This window comes from Onychostoma macrolepis, chromosome 20, assembly GCF_012432095.1.
Source record: "Onychostoma macrolepis isolate SWU-2019 chromosome 20, ASM1243209v1, whole genome shotgun sequence".
Lineage (NCBI taxonomy): Eukaryota > Metazoa > Chordata > Actinopteri > Cypriniformes > Cyprinidae > Onychostoma > Onychostoma macrolepis.
Genome location: NC_081174.1, coordinates 42772 through 59695, shown reverse-complemented (window position 1 = coordinate 59695; position 16924 = coordinate 42772). Strand labels below are relative to the sequence as shown.

Genomic DNA, 16924 nt, shown 5'->3' with positions numbered 1-16924 from the left:
ATCACACAATGTTTACTTTAATCAGTGGTTGGGATACATGCAGCCAGTGAGAGATTACCCTTACTGGCTCATCAGAAATCTTTTACACAGATTTAATCCAGCAAATCATTATTCACAGACATTTAAAAAGATATCAATATTAACTGTACTTTCTGTAATAACTGTAACTCAACCCTGCGTTATAACATTGATGCTAAGAGAACGTTAATGCATGTCGCTATACTGAAGAAATGCTTAACCAAAAAGGTTGTGAATTACTGTATCGCTGCACTGATAGGGGCAGCAGAAAATAAGCAATAGGTTACATCTTTATTTTCTACATTAGTATATCGTTGTTGATATGAATACTAGGGAAAACTAAATGATTGGACAAACTGGTTAAGCGTCCCAATACACTGGATAATTAATTCTCAAAGAAAACAAAAACGGATATTACTGATGAATGACAGGTAATTGAGCAGACAATTGTGACTCATTCAGATGAGAATTTCCCATAAGAGCTGATGTCAGCTCCGGTGCAGTTTGGATCATTAAGCTTCCACAGTGCATGTCCTGAGTGAAAAATGTGTTCAAAATCAGAAATAGAAATTTCAGTAAAGAATAGGATGTGATTTGTGACTGGCAAAGCAGCATGCACATTTCTAGTTAAAAATGAAAGGCCATCAGCAAACATTTAAAACTGGAAGTGTCAATTAAAATCAGCACTGAACAAAGTTAATCCATAGTCTAGTAAATATTGAAAACCTATTATTATTCATGACCACACTGTTATTATTGATTGCTCTGATTTCATGCCAGGTGGACACTGTGTAGTTCTTCTCTAAAGCCGGGCATACACTGTGTGATTTCAGCAGCGTTTTTGTTAAATACCAACTCTCACTGTATGAGTAAATCGCATGTGATGTCAAGCCAAAGCTCAGGATTTATGTGCTTAAACTATACGGTCCAATCCCCTGAACCCAGAACTGTGTAGCCTCCATCGTTTCCATCCAAATCACATGGCATGTCACGTTGGCGCAGTAAGGGAAAAAACACTGAGTTTAGGGCAGCTGGTTTGTGGCTCTGTTTCAACTGTGCGATACCCTTATGAGGGGCGACCAAAATTTCTAACATGTTAGAAATTCATCTGACCATCAGATTGATGGTCGGGAGAGACTAATCTCCTCTCGTTACCCCCTGTACACTGCACGACAAAACACGCATGACAGCTGAATTGAGCCTGAATCAAAAAAAGCGTTGTACGATTCAGAAATCGGCTCAAAATCAGACGAAAATTGCACAGTATATGCTCGGCTTAAGGTGGGACATTGATTTCATACAAGGTAGGACATTGTTCTGATAATTATATTTATAGAGACTTTTCATTTTGTGCAGATTTTTTCAAGAGTTAAACATGACGGGAGTTCCAATTCTGCAGAAATCTGTGAACACCGATTCAGTGTGGGCCTGAATAAGTAGCCTCTGCAGATAATGCAGCCATAACTAAACTATGCACAAATGTAATTCTGTGTTTACCATCATATGTTAATGTGTATCTTTATAGATGAGTACCCACCAGAGGTTTTATATCACTGGCATAAGCAGCCTGCAAATTATCCACAGCCCAACTATCTCCTGCATCCTTTCCTACCTGATCATGCAAGGTATTATTATTATTATTATTATTATTTATTATTTATTTATTTATTTATTTATTTATTTTTGCAATTAATGATTTTCCAGCTATCAATCTTAAATTCCATTTTTAAACAACAAAAATAAAAGCAGTTCTACTGTATCTTGACTAAACTATTTTTTCTAAAGGAGCTTGATGTCCTATGAATGCACTGTAGCTTGAGAAATTGGGACCTTTTGAAACTTCCTTCCCAATGAAAAAATAACTTAAAAAAAAAACTAAAGGTCTCTGCACACTGAGTTCAAAATTTTCATATGCGTTTTTTTGTATTCGTAATCCTAAAAATTCGTCACACACAGAAACTTTGCACATTAAGTCCAATGCGTATTAATTAATTAAATTAAATAATTAATTAATTAATTAATCTTCAAGCATTGAGGATGATTTTGTTGTACTCTCACTTCTTAAAAAAAGGTAAAAGAAAGAAAAATTGGGTCCATCCAATCCTGAGATATAGAGAGGACAGAGAGTTCCCCCTCCTTATTAAGGAGCAGCGGCATTATCATGGGCGATACAAAGTTTACTTCAGGAAGTCAGTGGCTCAGTTCGATGCTTTGCCAGTGATACTAGAGCCACATATTAAAAAGAAGACCACCGATTTCTGTGAACTCAGTTTGCAAGGATCTGTACGCAGTGCTTTGTGCTGCGAGACGAAGTGGATGAACAAAACACCTCTCAAAATGCTTGCTACAGATGTGAAAAACTGAAAAAATCGAACCCTATCCGAATTTTTTTTTATAACGGACGAAAATTTCAGCGGCAGTGTGCAATGACCTTTTAGCTGAAGAAAAAAACAACAACTTGTGAAGTTGCAATATCAGAAGCAACATCATTCACCATCTTTGGGCCTCATTCATGAAACTTGCGTAAATAAATGAGTAAATTCCAACCTGGTCTCATAAAAATACGCACCTCTGCGCACTTTTTGTGCGACACCGTTTTATGTACCTTGCTGCACGTTTCGCCGCAGTTTCAAATAGAAATGTCCACTGAGTGGCGCTAAAACACAGGTTCAGTATGTGAACTCTGGCATGTTTTTATTACGTACATATTGGTACGTATTGCTGTTTTTTTTATGTTGCTTCAGATACGTATTGCGGCGGTTCCGAATTCAAATATCCGGGGACTGTCGCTAAAGGTTAATGCTCTATCGTGTTGGAAATATGCCCTACACCAAATCCAGCCCTAAACCTACCCGATAGTGTTAACAAATGCAAAACTGATATAAAAACATATTAGCTGATGCAACTGTGCTATTTGAACTTCCTTTTACGCAGATTTTACCTGCTTTGTCGAACCGTAGTTACACGGGATTCGAACCGGTGCTTCTCGTCTGCTAAGTCCGTCTCCGTACTCCGTGAGCTACCGAACAAACTTATCATCTATGAAAACCCATAGATATGAAGCTGGATGTGTGCGATGCTAACGTTCAAAAGCATCAGTTTTCAAATCTCCCAGCATATTAATATTGTTTTGAAGTCATAGCATGATATTCTTCAAGTAATTGTGCGAAAATTACGCTTTATTAATCGCAACTCTGCAGTTTCCAAAATAAATGAACACTTTCACACAAATTTACAGTGATATGTACTTATTGGTACGTATTTCATGTCACGCTAAAAAGTGCACCCAGGTACGTAAATGCCATGAGACCAGGTAGGTAAATTCAGAGTAATTTGCGTGTAAAACAGACCTTCCTGAAAACTCTCCTCCGGATTCACAAACGTTTCGTAAATGTCTGATTTGATAGTTAAACATGTATGTTAATGAATTCCAAACATTCGTAAATGGGGCTCTTGTGTATGCTCATTCACAATTAGCATAATCCCTGCCTATGAATTACAGCCAGTCCAGGAACGAAGTGGAACATTCTGGTCTACTTTCTCAGGTTTGGCTTCAGTATATTGCATAAATGCAAAAAAGACTCATAGGCCATATGCCTAACAATAAATATTCAATAACGTGTGTCCACCAAAGAGTTTTTAGCCAGCTGACAAAAATGTCAGGCGCTCTTCTTAACCAGCTGGTGGCGCTTGAGAACACGTTGGTGGCACAGCATTTTTCCAGATGAGACACTTTGGTTGCTATGATTTGGAATATCCATGGCAGCAACTTATTACTAGTATCTCATTTTTAAGAATTTTACTAGATATAAAAAAGCAGTAACCAGTAAAGTTAACTTCTCCATTGTTGTAGGCAGTAGGATGGTTGGTCGGTATTTGTCCCGCCTCTCCTCTATTTAAGTCTGGGTAAATATTGACAGTGATGAGTGCTGCGCTTTACAGTTATCAACTCTGCTGCAAAAATAAAAAATAAAATAAAAATTCCTAGGAGGGCAAGGGCAAATTAACTTGTAATTATTATGGCACTGCATCAAAATTCAGTTCGCCAAAAAGAACTGAACGTTTTACGCACCATTTACATGTGGAGCAGGTTGACATTTCTTTCGTACCAACTAATATTTTGAAAATACAAACATTTTCATGAATTCTAAAGTTTACGTCAGTACGGCTTTACGAACAATTTACACAAAAATTAGTTCTGCTCGTGTTTCATGAAAGAGGCACATTGGGTGCCTCTCTAGGCCATAAAGCATAACTCACAGGGACAACAGAGACATAAACATATCTTTAATCATATCACATATCAGATCACAATACCTACAGTGTTAAATTGACACCATAGCCCTGCCCCAAAACTGTGTTAAATGTAATCAAATTGTATGTGTTAGCTTACTCATACAAGCTTATTTTGCCAGCTGTAGGATGACTAGTTCCTCAGATGCCCTTTGCTGGTCTTGTGATCATCATCACAAAGAAATTTAAAATTCATGTAAAAATTTACAGAGACAAGTTTATAAAACCCAAAGAAGGATAATAACAATATTTTAAAAATAATTAAATACATATAATACAATACAGTAATATAATAAAAGGTTTTATGTGATTTATGAATAAAAAAGATTTATGAATGTACTGATGCTATTTACAGATTTATTGTTTTGAAATGTTATTTACAGATATACAATTCTGAGATATGTTATGTACAAATGTACAGTTATAAGAGGCAATGTACAGTTTTAATGCTTAGAAAAAAAAAATAGCTTGACGGAAAAAGCTATTCTGGTGCCTGTCAGTTTTGGTGCTTAGTGCTCTGAAGTGCCGACCTGAGGGCAACAGTTCAAAGAGAAAATGGGCTGGGTGTGTGGGGTCCAAAATCACTTTAAGCATATTTAAAGCAAAGTGATACTTTTTATATGTATTTTGTATTGATTATCATATCCATTACTGGATAGTGTTGGCATGCTTAAGTGCGGTTGTTATGACACACACTGAACTGAATTGCCGTAAATATATTCCTTTTGGAGGCCCATCTATAGACAAGTGGCAGCTGTGAGGCCCCCTCAAGTTACATCCCGTCAGAGCACAGCCCCTGTTAGAGAGCTCATGTCAGAAGTGTGTGTCCAGCCTTCCCAACCAGCTGCTGCCGGCCACCCTCAAACACTGAGGCGCAACATCAGTCTTCCTGATGACTGCAGTGAGTGATGCTACAAAAACAGATTTTCAGATCACCATGAATTCTGACAACTTATACAATTTTCATGATTTTCAGGAGACATTTTCATAACATATTCTGTGGACACTGCAGCAGAGTTGATGCCCTTTGTGAATTTTTTGATTAATCAGGGATTCAGACCAGCTGTAAGAACGCCTAATTTTTGCTCATTTACATTGTCAATTCATAAAACGTTTGTTACATGTATAATAGATGTCTCTCTTTTTTCAGATTGATATATTTGAAGACCGAGTTAGACAAATGGACATCAACAAATGGATGGACAGTTTTTTAAAAAATGTAAGAAAATGTATGTATTATAGTTGTAACGGTGCAGAAAAAGTTTTTTTTTTTTTTTTTTTAAGGTGATAAAAAAAATTCATTACAAGCATTCAGTTCAGTAAGTTTAAATACTGTGAATTTTGGATATTATCAGGACATTACTCTTTTTGTTTGGCCATCTTGGTCAGTCAACATGACAACATCAGTCAAAACTCTACCATTGAGGTGGAGAGGGGGCCTTGGCAGGCCTGGGTGGAGTTGGAGGGAAAGAGGAGCCCAATGGAACAAGAGGGATGAAGGGATGAGGCATAGCCAGAAGAGTGGAAGAATGAGGTGGAGAGAGGTAGATGACTGACCAAGGCATAGCGAGAGGGACGAGGAAGCCCAGTGGAGTCAGAGAATTGACGGAACTAGAGATGCACCGATTGCAATTTTCTTGGCCGATTCTGATTTCTGAATTATTTAATTTTTTTTGTTACCTGCCGATACCGATTTTTACCGAATCCGATTTTCTTTCTAAAAACAATAATTGACAGCATACAGAAACAAAAATCTATACTTTTTTTTAATGCAAAAAAAAAAAATAAAAATAATAATAAGAAGAAGAAAAAAATTATTAAACATTACAATTCCCCCAATCTGGACAAGTTACAGACGTTCTCTAACTTAAACAACTCTTAAAATAAAGTGCTCGGTGACTAGAAAAGAAGTAGAAATAACAATTAACTGAAAAGGAGTTACTGTATATAAAAAAAACGGATATCATTTCCCACTATGTTTCTTAAATTGTCATATTTTCACTAACCTTATTAAATGCATCATCTTTCACATCAAATTCTTACAATGTTTAAATTAATTCAGTTAGAATAATAAGAAACTGTAGAGCTGTTACCATTCAAATGAAATCAGTATCAACAAACTCCATCTTTCCACTGCAGCAAACACAGAAGCTGCATCTGAAGTGGCATTAGATGTATTTACACAGACTTTTTGATGAATCAGAGGTGCCATAAATGCATTTACACGGTAACATTTACAAATATGAATACAAATAAAAAATATTGGGATAAATGCAATGATGGTTTTAAATATGAAACCAAACCAGTAGGTAGCAGCAAATGACTGTTTGAATGATTGAGTCATTTAGTCCTTCATTCAACAGATTCGTTCAAATGGCTGATTCATTCAGAAACGAGGCAAGTGACTACTGTCTATGAATGGGTTATTGAATCATTGACTCACTCGATTCGCTCAAAAACGTGGATTCATTCAGTAATGAAACACCGCTGTGTTGCTCAGAGACACAAAACAGTTCTGGTGTCGCTTTGATTGGAACTGTTTTCATCAGCAAAATAGAGTAAAAACAGTCAATATTGTCTAAAATGTAAGTCCCTTAATTTTCACTTCGTTTATTGAACTACTATTGTATAAAATCACATTGCAATCATGTTGAAACATTTTGGTCGTGCAATGTAGCGTACCTAATTTATATATATATATATTTTTTTTACTACCGCAGTATGCATGAATAACTTGCACTCATTTGTTTTGATTTCTGCACGAGTCTCTCTCACACACTCACTCAGGCTGTGCGAGCCTCATCTGGCACGACATAAATACATCATCAGTCACCGTGTGACGTCAAAACAGACCGGCTCTGAATCGGCAGACTGACCGGCCGGTCACTGTTCCGGGCTGATCATGCGGAAAACCGGCTAATTCCTGTCCCTCGATGGTCGATCGGTGCATCTCTAGACAGAACCTGGTGGAGCTTAGGGAGGTCATAGCCAGAGGCGCTGAAGGGTCAGAAGCCTGAGATGGAGTCCAGGGTTCGGAGAACTGAGGTGGAGTTGTATCTGACATCAAGGATCCGCGAATGAAACTGACCACAAACACCGTTAACTTAAGTGAATGAAAGGCAATAATCAGCAATATGCGTTCACACATACTTTTTATTTGAATGTTTCCATATGTATTGACATAAATGACTTTATTTGAATGTTTAATTTATACAACATGGCACTGGGTTGTCAGAAATGTGTCGTGACATCATTGCTTGATGACGTCAGGAACCGATAAATTGGCTTTTTAAACCGACTCAATGAGCCAAATTGTCCGAAAAGAACCGACTTGTGGAAGTAAGTTAGAATTGGATCACTATTCTCCACCAGTAATCCCACTGGCACAGGTGATTTTGCTCATGCACCTGGTCAGACTTAGTTGGCTTGGGTTCCAGGGTGATTTGTGGCTCTGGTGTTCACCTGGGTCTGGCAATTGTATCGTGGCAGGCTCAGGCTCATAACTAAAGCCTTTTACACACTGCATGATTTTCGACTGTCCCAGACAGAAGATTAGCATTGTGAAACAGTCGTGGCGATGTCTGTGATCGTGGCTCCTAAGCAGTGGTCCTATGTCGTACAGTGAGAGGGGTTCAAAAATGGCTGTTGTCACGGTCTTGCAACCAAAGATAGCCTTCGATAATTTTCTGACAGTGTCAGAAATGCAGCATGATGTTACGAGCTTTACTGACCAGCCAATAAAAATGCAACACAAAATGGCGTGTTGATCAATGCGTCATGGTGCTAAAACTTAACTGCTTACTTCAAACTCTTTTCCTTTTCTCTCTCTCAGCTTCCTCTATTTTTCAGCACATATAAAAAGTACAACTGTCAAACTGTGCTTCGTCATGCTCAAGTAAAACTAGAACAAAACCAAACGGAACAGAATATAAACGTGACAATATGTGACTCGGACCATTTTATTTCATGATATTGTGAACAGCACAAACCACATGGAATCTGATCTTTTCTTTTCTGATTTGGGCCACTTTCATATGTGGTCCTAAATCCAATTCAGGTCAGATGTTTTGCAATGTGACCGCAGTCTGAATGGTCATATCAAAGTTCATGAAACTTTTATGTCACTCTAGATCAACATTCATTATTCTGCACTGATAGGAGTCATTTCAATTATTTTACATTCCGGTAGTTCTTAGATCACTCAGTTGAAAATGACAGACAGTTGTAAAAGGTAGTCAGTGGAGAGACCGTGTGGTGTTATTTTATGGTGTATTACAATGAAAGCTCTATACAAGCTAAACTTAAAGGCCAAAGTATACTTTGGCCATCCACGTCGGCACCGTCCGCATTACTTCATTTATTTTATTACCTCATTTTATTTTATTTAAAAAAATGTTTTTTGCCTCATTCATAAGGGGCTGTACCAGAAATATTTGATAACTCTTCTCCTCATTGGTACACATTGGAATCTGATATTGGCCACATTTAAAAATAACGCAAACAGCCATATAAAAAAATCTGATCCAAGCAAAAAATTTGAAAAAATTTGCCGTGTGAACATAGCATTAGTTAGATTTAAAACAAGAAAAACAAAGTTCAAGTGATTAATTGGTTATGTTTCTCATGTATGTTCTGTTTTGCTTTAGTTCTAGTTCCTGTGTTAAGCCTTCTACACAATGCACAATTTTAGGACTTTATGTGACATGGATATAATAAACTTGGGTACGACGTGTGTGTGTAGACTGTACGATGATGATCTCTATTGACTCGTACGCTACGACTCCCGTTTCTACAGAAGAATAAAATGTCATCAGCATGCGCTAGTGGTAAACAAAAAGAGCATTATAAATCACACTTTGGCTGTTGTAGTTTTTATGTGTGCTGAAAAAAAAGTGGAAGCGGCTAAAGAGGAAGGAATAAGACCTTGAGGTAAGTAGCTTCTATGTTTTAGCACCATGTTGCGTTGATTTCATGTCGCATTTTTATTGGCTGGTCAGTAAATGTGGATCGTAGCTGCAAACACACTGTGCGATGATCATGCTGAATTTCTGACACAGTCAGAAAATGATTGTAGGCTATCTTTGGTCGCAAGACTGTGACAATGGCCGTCTTTCAGCCTGTCTCACTGTACGACATAGGACCACTGATTAGGAGCCATGATTACAGAAATCGCCACGATTGTTTCACGATGCCAATCTTTCATCTGGGACAGCTGAAAATCGTGCAGTGTGTCTTTCTGTTCTTCAACGAGCCCAAAAGTACCCACGTCACACCTCTCTTTGTCTCCCTGCACTGGCTGCCAGTTATGGCTCGCATCAAGTTCAAGACACTGATGCATCAATATAGAACAGCCACAGGCTCAGCACCTGCCTACTTCCACTCTTACGAATCTACATTCCCACCAGAAGTCTGAGATCTACTAATGAGCGACGCCTCGTGGGGCCATCACAGAGAGGCACAAAATCACTTTCTAGAAAATTTTCGTTCACCGTTCCTGGCTGGTGGAATGATCTTCCAACCTCTATCTGGAATGCTGATTCCCTGACAATTTTCAAGCAATAGCTGAAAACTCACATCTTTTATCACTATCTGACTTCATCCTAAAGACAAAAAAAAAATATTTTTCTCTTTTCTTTAATCTTTCCCTGTCTAGTTTGTACTTATTTGAACAATGCTTGAAACTTGGTATTACGAGCACTTCCTTTGTCTATTTGCCTCTCTTTAAGATGAATCACTTGATGTATTCCCCAATTGTAAGTCGCTTTGGATAAAAGCGTCTGCTAAATGAATAAATGTAAATGTCCTAATTTTTATTTATTTATTTAATTTTTTACTTTGTGCTCATTTTCCCGCCTTTGGTTAGGTTCCTAAGTGACTCATTGGTTAATTGAGTATGCTCACCTGCCCTTGCTTGTTTGTTCCTGTGTATATAGCCCTCAGTTTCGGTTGTTCATTGTCTGTTCTCATTGTTTTGATTAGTTGCTCTTTGTCATTTTTGTCTTTTCGGATTATCTTTTGAGTTTTAATAAAACTGCTGCAACTAGAATGGGCTACATTTCTCCTTCACTTCAACTGACCATGCCAATATGTTATTTAAAACTTACTTCTTGAACAACACTGAATATCACAGTTATGAGCTGTAGATAAACTGAGCAATATCACATGCAGGAATGCTGTTATGAAAATTATTACGGCTGTAATTTGTCTGTAGATATCCATTCTATAAACAGGTACATTTTAGGCAAAATTGACCAGTTTGTTTGTGCGTTTATATTCTGTGCTTTCTACTGGAATCTGATCAATTTGTTTTGCAGAAGTCCGTGTTAATCATTGTAGTGATCAGTCCAAAGTATAAGACAGATGTTGAGGGAGATGGATCTGATCAACATGGACTACACACCAAGTACATACACACTCAGGTGAGAGCTGACTGACAGTTGTCTCTTCTCATCCTTCTATAGATCTGTGTGGAAGCTTCTTTAAATGTTTTGATAAGGTTGATCTTATAAGATGTAGCATTTTACCATCAGGGAATGCTGTTGTTGAAGTTATAACTAGAATAATTATTCTGAACTGGTATCTCTAGCACACGTTGAAGGTATTATGGGTAACACTTTAGAATACTGTTCCGTCGTTAATGAATAACTACACAGGAACAAATGGCTAATGCACTATTAACATTGTAGTAACTACTATTAACTAACAAGAAACTCTGATTAACGATTTATTAAGTAATAGCGCTAAGTTGAAACTGGTAGTTCACTATTAGCTAACCAATAACTACTATCCTGAGAACTCCTAAGAACTACTTTATTCATTATGCATAATTCACATTAATTATGAACCTGTATAATTAATTCTAAAATGAAGATCATGGTAACCCACTAGTAATGACTCAAGTATTACCAAATCCTTCTAAATGAACTACTAATTACTTGGATCAGTATTCTAAAGTAAAAATCATCATAACTTCCTAATATTGACTAATGTCATTGTGAGCTTTTGAGATATATGTAAGGTTTTGGATAGTAATGACTCATATGTTTCTACATCCTTCTGAAGAAACTACTGATTATTTGGATCAGTATTCTAAAGTGAATATCCAAATAATCCAAATAATTAGTAATTCCTTCTGAAGAATTTGGTAATATTGACCTTTACTTTAGAATTAATTATACATTATGTATTATTCATATTAATTATCAACCTGTATACAGTAGTTCTTAGTAGTTCTTGGGGAGGTATGAAAAAAATAACTTGCTGATTAGCTAATAGTGAACTACCACATTCGACTAAGCACTATTACTTACTAATTCATTAATCAGAGTTGCTTGTTAGTTACTAGTAGTTACTAGAGTGCTAATATTGCATTACTCATGTGTTCTTGTGTAGTTATTCATTAATGATGGAACAGTATTCTAAAGTGTTACAGTATTATGTCTAAAACTGACAACTCAAAAATGGCATTTTTAACAGGGGTGTGTAGAATTTTATACCCACTGTGTATAGATTTACTTCTCCTTTGGGCTAGCTGTGCATGCTTTTGATTGTTTCCTTTTTTCAGATCCAAAATGAATTCATTCTGCAGAGATGTCTAAACTTCAGATTGGTACCAGTGCTGTTTCCCAGTGCTAACCAAGTGAGTCACCAAAAAAGAAGAAAAAAAATAGTATATGGGGAAAACTCCTGTTTTACTTTGTACTGAAGCCTGATTTGTTCACGTTTGTGTAGCTGCACAAACTGAGGGGGGAGGGAGGGGACGGGTAGTGGCAGTTAAACGGAAAGAATATGTGCCTGCAGAGCAAGGACATCCAAATTGTAAACTCTGGCAAATGTTGACGTCGATGACCAGCTGGCGGCCACACAAATCTCACCACTAGAAATCCTGCTGGCCTACGCCCAGGAAGAGGCCATTCCCCTTGTGGAGTGGAGCCTCACACATATTGCATCCACTATCCTTTGATGCTTTTAACCGGCACCCCTTTGTGGCGGCCTCAGAAGCAAATGAAGAGCTTCTCTGACTGTCTGAACAGGCTAGAGCGCTCTAGATGCCCTAACTGGGCAGAGTAGATTGGAACCCTGCTCACCTTCTGCAACGGGAAGCACCAAAAGGGTAATCACCTGGGCTCTGAACAGAGTCAAGAGCACCTTAGGGACTTAACTGTGTCTTGGTTTTAGGATGACGTTACAGTCGTTAGGCCCAAACTCAAGACATGAAATGCCGACTGACAGTGCTTGCAAGTCGCCCACTCGCTTACCCAACACCAGAGCTAGGAGGAGGGCCGTTTTATACAATAAGGGCCGCTAGTCGGCTGAACTGAGTGGCTTGAAAGGGGGCCTCATAGAGCCCTTAGGACTGTTGCCAAGTCCCATGAGAACTGAGGATGAGGAGGGTTTGGCCTCGGAGCGCCCTTCAAGAACTTAACGATCATATCGTTTCTTCTGATTGATTGGCCAGCTTCGAGAGAATGGTAAGCTGCGATAGCTGCCACATATACTTTGAGCACGGAAGGGGCACACCCGTTATCCAGTAGCTCTTGTAATAAGGTTAGCATGTGGGACACGACACATGACACCGGGTCCAAACTTCGTGCAGAACACAGTCATGGAAGATCGACCATTTTAGGGTGTAAAGGCGTCATGTAGACAGCGCTCTTGCCTCTAAAATGGTACTGCTTACTCTCGCTGGGAGCTGACTAAGCTCCCGTCGAGGCTCCATACATGAAGGCTCCACAGCTCCGGCCGGGGATGCCAAATCATACCTTTCGCCTGTGAGAGAAGGCGAGAGCTGAGAGCTGCACTACCTCTGGGAACCAGGCCTGGTTCCTCCAGAGTGGGGCCACTAGGAGGGTGATTGGAGGGAAGGCGTATAGGTGAACACTGGGCCAGTCGTGGGCCAGGGCATCTCGCTGTATTGAGAAGTAAGTTGGGCAGTCAGAGTTGTCTTCTGATGCGAAGAGGTTGACCTTTGTCTCCCCGAAGTCAGACCAAATTTTCAGAACCATTTGAGGATGTCGAGTCCATTTCCCTGGAGCTACATTGCCTCTGGACAGCATATCCGCATCAAGGTTCAGTCTGCCCGGCACGTGAACTGCCGTTAGCAAGAGGAGTTCGAGAGGTTGTCTAGGGGGCCACAGCTGATGACGCACTGATGGTTTACCCTGATAGAAAACCATCCCAGGCGCCAGGCGTGGGATGGAACACAGGCTTTGAGACAGAATTGAAGAGGCCGCATATGGATCAGGCCTAGAGGTATTACAGAGGGGGTGTCCGCCATAAGACCTTCAAGGGGATGTAATGTCCCCGGTTTGAGAGATGCCACTAAATCGATGAATGACCAGGAATAATTCCAAGCGTAATCCATGCCTGCATTTGGGCTGAGTCTAAAATCGTTCCCAGAAAGACAGCTTGCCGTCTGGGTAACAAATGACTCTTCTGCGGGTTGATCATCGACCCGAGGTGCTCTAAGTGGCTAAGTAACAGCTCTCTGTGTGCGACCAATTCCTGTTCTCATCTGGCCATTTTGAACCAGAGAACATGCGCTTCGTTGTCCCGTACCAAAGTCTGAATAATACCTCTGAAACGAGGTGGCCTGCGAGCAAACTATAGTGAGTAACGTCAATTTAGTGTATTTAGAACTCAACTTGAAACACTGGGAATGGCTGTCAGGCCATAAACCATTGTCAAATAGAAGTTTGCCAAACGTGGGCGGGGAACTTGCATTCGTGGATGTGAGGAGAGGAGAATTGCTCTTGTGGGTCCGCTATCACAGCAGCAGTTTGCTTGGGCACGTTCTAATAAAAAGGACGTGCCCAGCTAGAATAGAACTTCCTTCGCTCAGGTGTTGAATGGAATGATGGAGCATGAGCTTTCTTCGAGGGATTTTTGGCCTCAGCAAGAACTGATTCCCTTCTGTCGACTTATATAGCGGTCGGCTCCACCCTTTCAGGCGGGCTAAAGCACCATTGATTTGTGCAGCTACACAAACGAGAACAAATCAGGCTTCAGTACAGAGTATAACAGGAGTTTTCCCCATATGCGTTTCAACGCAACAGGAGAGACCGTTTGATAGGGAACTCATGTGCTGAATGCATGAAATGAGAGACATGTTTAATACGGAAATAACTAAATACTGTAAACTTATGGCATTCTTCATACATACATATGTATTTAATTGTGTTGCTTTCTCTGGCAGAGTCATGTTCCACTGTGGCTACAGAGCACGCGTCTGTACCGGTGGCCTGAGGACGCTAAGGACCTGTTACTGCGATTACTCAGAGAGGAAAAATACATCATCCCTCCTCTGGGCAAAGAGCTGATGCTCACTATCAAACCTCTGTAAAAGTGAATCTTCTGATATCATGTCTAGATCACATTTCATCTCCAGATCAAAAGAAAAGATGAAATTGTATTTTGTTTAAAGAAAAGTCTATTTTAGGACCATCATTTTATTTATTTATTTTTTATTTTATTTTATTTAATGAGAAATGTGAACATTTGTTCACCCAAAAATTTAAAACAATCTTATTATTCTCAATAGTGATTCTCATAACTACATTTTTTCCCCCTATTTCTTTCATTTGATTTTGGGATAAAGGTAACCACAACATAAATCCTCTGCATTAATGCTCTAGAAACACTTCACAGGCACTGCAGGTAATACTTATGAACTGTTTTGGAGCTGCAATAAACGGTCTGTAAATAAATCTCAATACCAACTCAGATGCAACTTCTGAAAAAAAAGCTACTTTTTGTAATGTCTATTTTATATGCTTTTATCACTTAAAGGGTTAGTTCACCCAAAAATGAAAATTAGCCCATGATTTACTCACCCTCAAGGCATCCTAGGTGTATAGGACGTTCTTCTTTCTGACAAATACAATCGGAGTTATATTAAAAATTGTCCTGTCTCTTCCAAGCTTTATAATGGCAGTGGGCGGGTGTTTTCTTTCAACAGTTCAAAAGAAGTGCAATAAAGTGCATCCATCCATAATAAAAAATTGCCTCACATGGCTCAGGGGGGTGAATAAAGGCCTCCTGTTGCAAATCAATGCATTTTTGTACGGAAAATATCCATATTTAAAACGTTATAAACACTTTTTTCTAATTTCTGCTAACTGTCGTACTTGCAAACTGTTCCAGACAGATGACAAAGGACGTATGCGTATCGCATGCGCCTGTGAGAATATGCTAGTTTTACGAGAACCAACGTTTGTTTACAGGAGCAAAGGAAGCAAAGTTTCCTTACTTTACCAAAGGAAAACCAGTCTCCTCTTGGTTTATATCAAACTCCTCTGACATTTCTCTTTACAAATCCTCGTTTTGTACTTCTAATTCATGATTGGTGTTTTGTTTTGTTTTGTTTTGTTCTCTCCTCTATGCTTCCGCATTTGTCACTTCTAGCAATAAATTTGTGATTATTAGATTGTGATTAAAATTTTTTATCTAATTAATTACACGATTTGGCGATTAATCACTTGACAGTTCTAATTATTACAGAGATTATGCCTAATCCTAGACTAAAATGGCCCTTTAAACCAGATTGACAGAAATCTGCTTTCTCCGTCATGGTTTTGAATAGTCTCAGATTTAGTGTAGTCCAGATTTTAATAGGCTGCTTTCCTGGAGGAAGACTAGAGCTACTTCAAGACAAAATTGAGGCTTAAATTAAACCTACTAGGAGGCAGGTTTAACGCAGGTTTAACTTCAGATTAAGATTGTATGCCCAGTCTTTATATATCAAAATTATTGATACCCTTTGTAGATATGAACAAAGAAACCTGTGAAAATAAATCTGCACTGTTAATCATTTTGATCTTTTATTAAAATATGAAGGTAAATGACGTCAAAAAGATTTGCATACGCAGGGTAAAATTTGTGAAAGTGTACATAAGATAGCATGCGCAAGAAAATATTTGTTAAAGTGTAAATTGCGTTTCAAGCGTAAGAAAAAAAGATTTGCAGCATTTTATTGTTTTTTGTAAGTGTAATTCATGTATTGTGAAACTGCAACTTCATGCTAAGGCAAAATAAATATGATCTGTATTCTTCTGACATCCATTTTTACGCGCTTACACTTTTGGCACTGTTGTTTCGCCCCAAATGCAGCCAAAAGTATTGCAAGCCTGTGCACAGCGTTTTGCAAGCGAAGACAACCGTATCAAGAACTGCAAAATGGATTGACTGCATAAAACCAATACGTGTGTGTAGAAAAAAAAATAAATAAAAAAAATCGTTGCAACTGTCTAAATTACTTATTGTGTGCATAGAGCAAAATGTTCCCCAAATAGCCCTCTATGTACGTCTGCGTCGTTGTGCTTGCAGTTTTGGCACGATTCTCTCACTGATTTCAGATTTGCAAGCACGTGTGGAAGGCAGGACCTTCTTCTTGCAGCCAATCAAATAAGGCTTTCGCTGACTCTCGATTTACTCTTATCTGATTGGTTCAATGAACACTCCAGACGTGAGAACACATCTTTATCTTAATTTGACTCAGCGTCATTCTTATTGCGGGGATGGTATTTTTAATGCACATATATATATTAAAAAATAAATAAATACAATACAATAAAATTAAATAATAAAACAAAAAGCATGATTAGAAGCTGTGTAC

At 38.6% G+C, this 16924-nt stretch overlaps 1 protein-coding gene across 2 annotated transcripts in view; it reads left to right on the top strand.

The window, feature by feature from the left end:
* Positions 1-16365, top strand: part of traf3ip2a (TRAF3 interacting protein 2a) — a 34888-nt gene extending 18523 nt beyond the window's left edge. For both annotated transcript variants that reach the window (XM_058756823.1, XM_058756824.1), the window contains 7 exons: positions 1544-1643; positions 5043-5212; positions 5288-5376; positions 5462-5530; positions 10626-10730; positions 11876-11950; positions 14507-16365. In XM_058756823.1, the coding sequence (XP_058612806.1) occupies positions 1544-1643; positions 5043-5212; positions 5288-5376; positions 5462-5530; positions 10626-10730; positions 11876-11950; positions 14507-14653 (755 nt within the window). In that variant the 3' untranslated portion in view covers positions 14654-16365. The remainder of the gene's footprint in view (positions 1-1543; positions 1644-5042; positions 5213-5287; positions 5377-5461; positions 5531-10625; positions 10731-11875; positions 11951-14506) is intronic.
* The last annotated feature ends 559 nt before the right edge of the window (positions 16366-16924 follow it).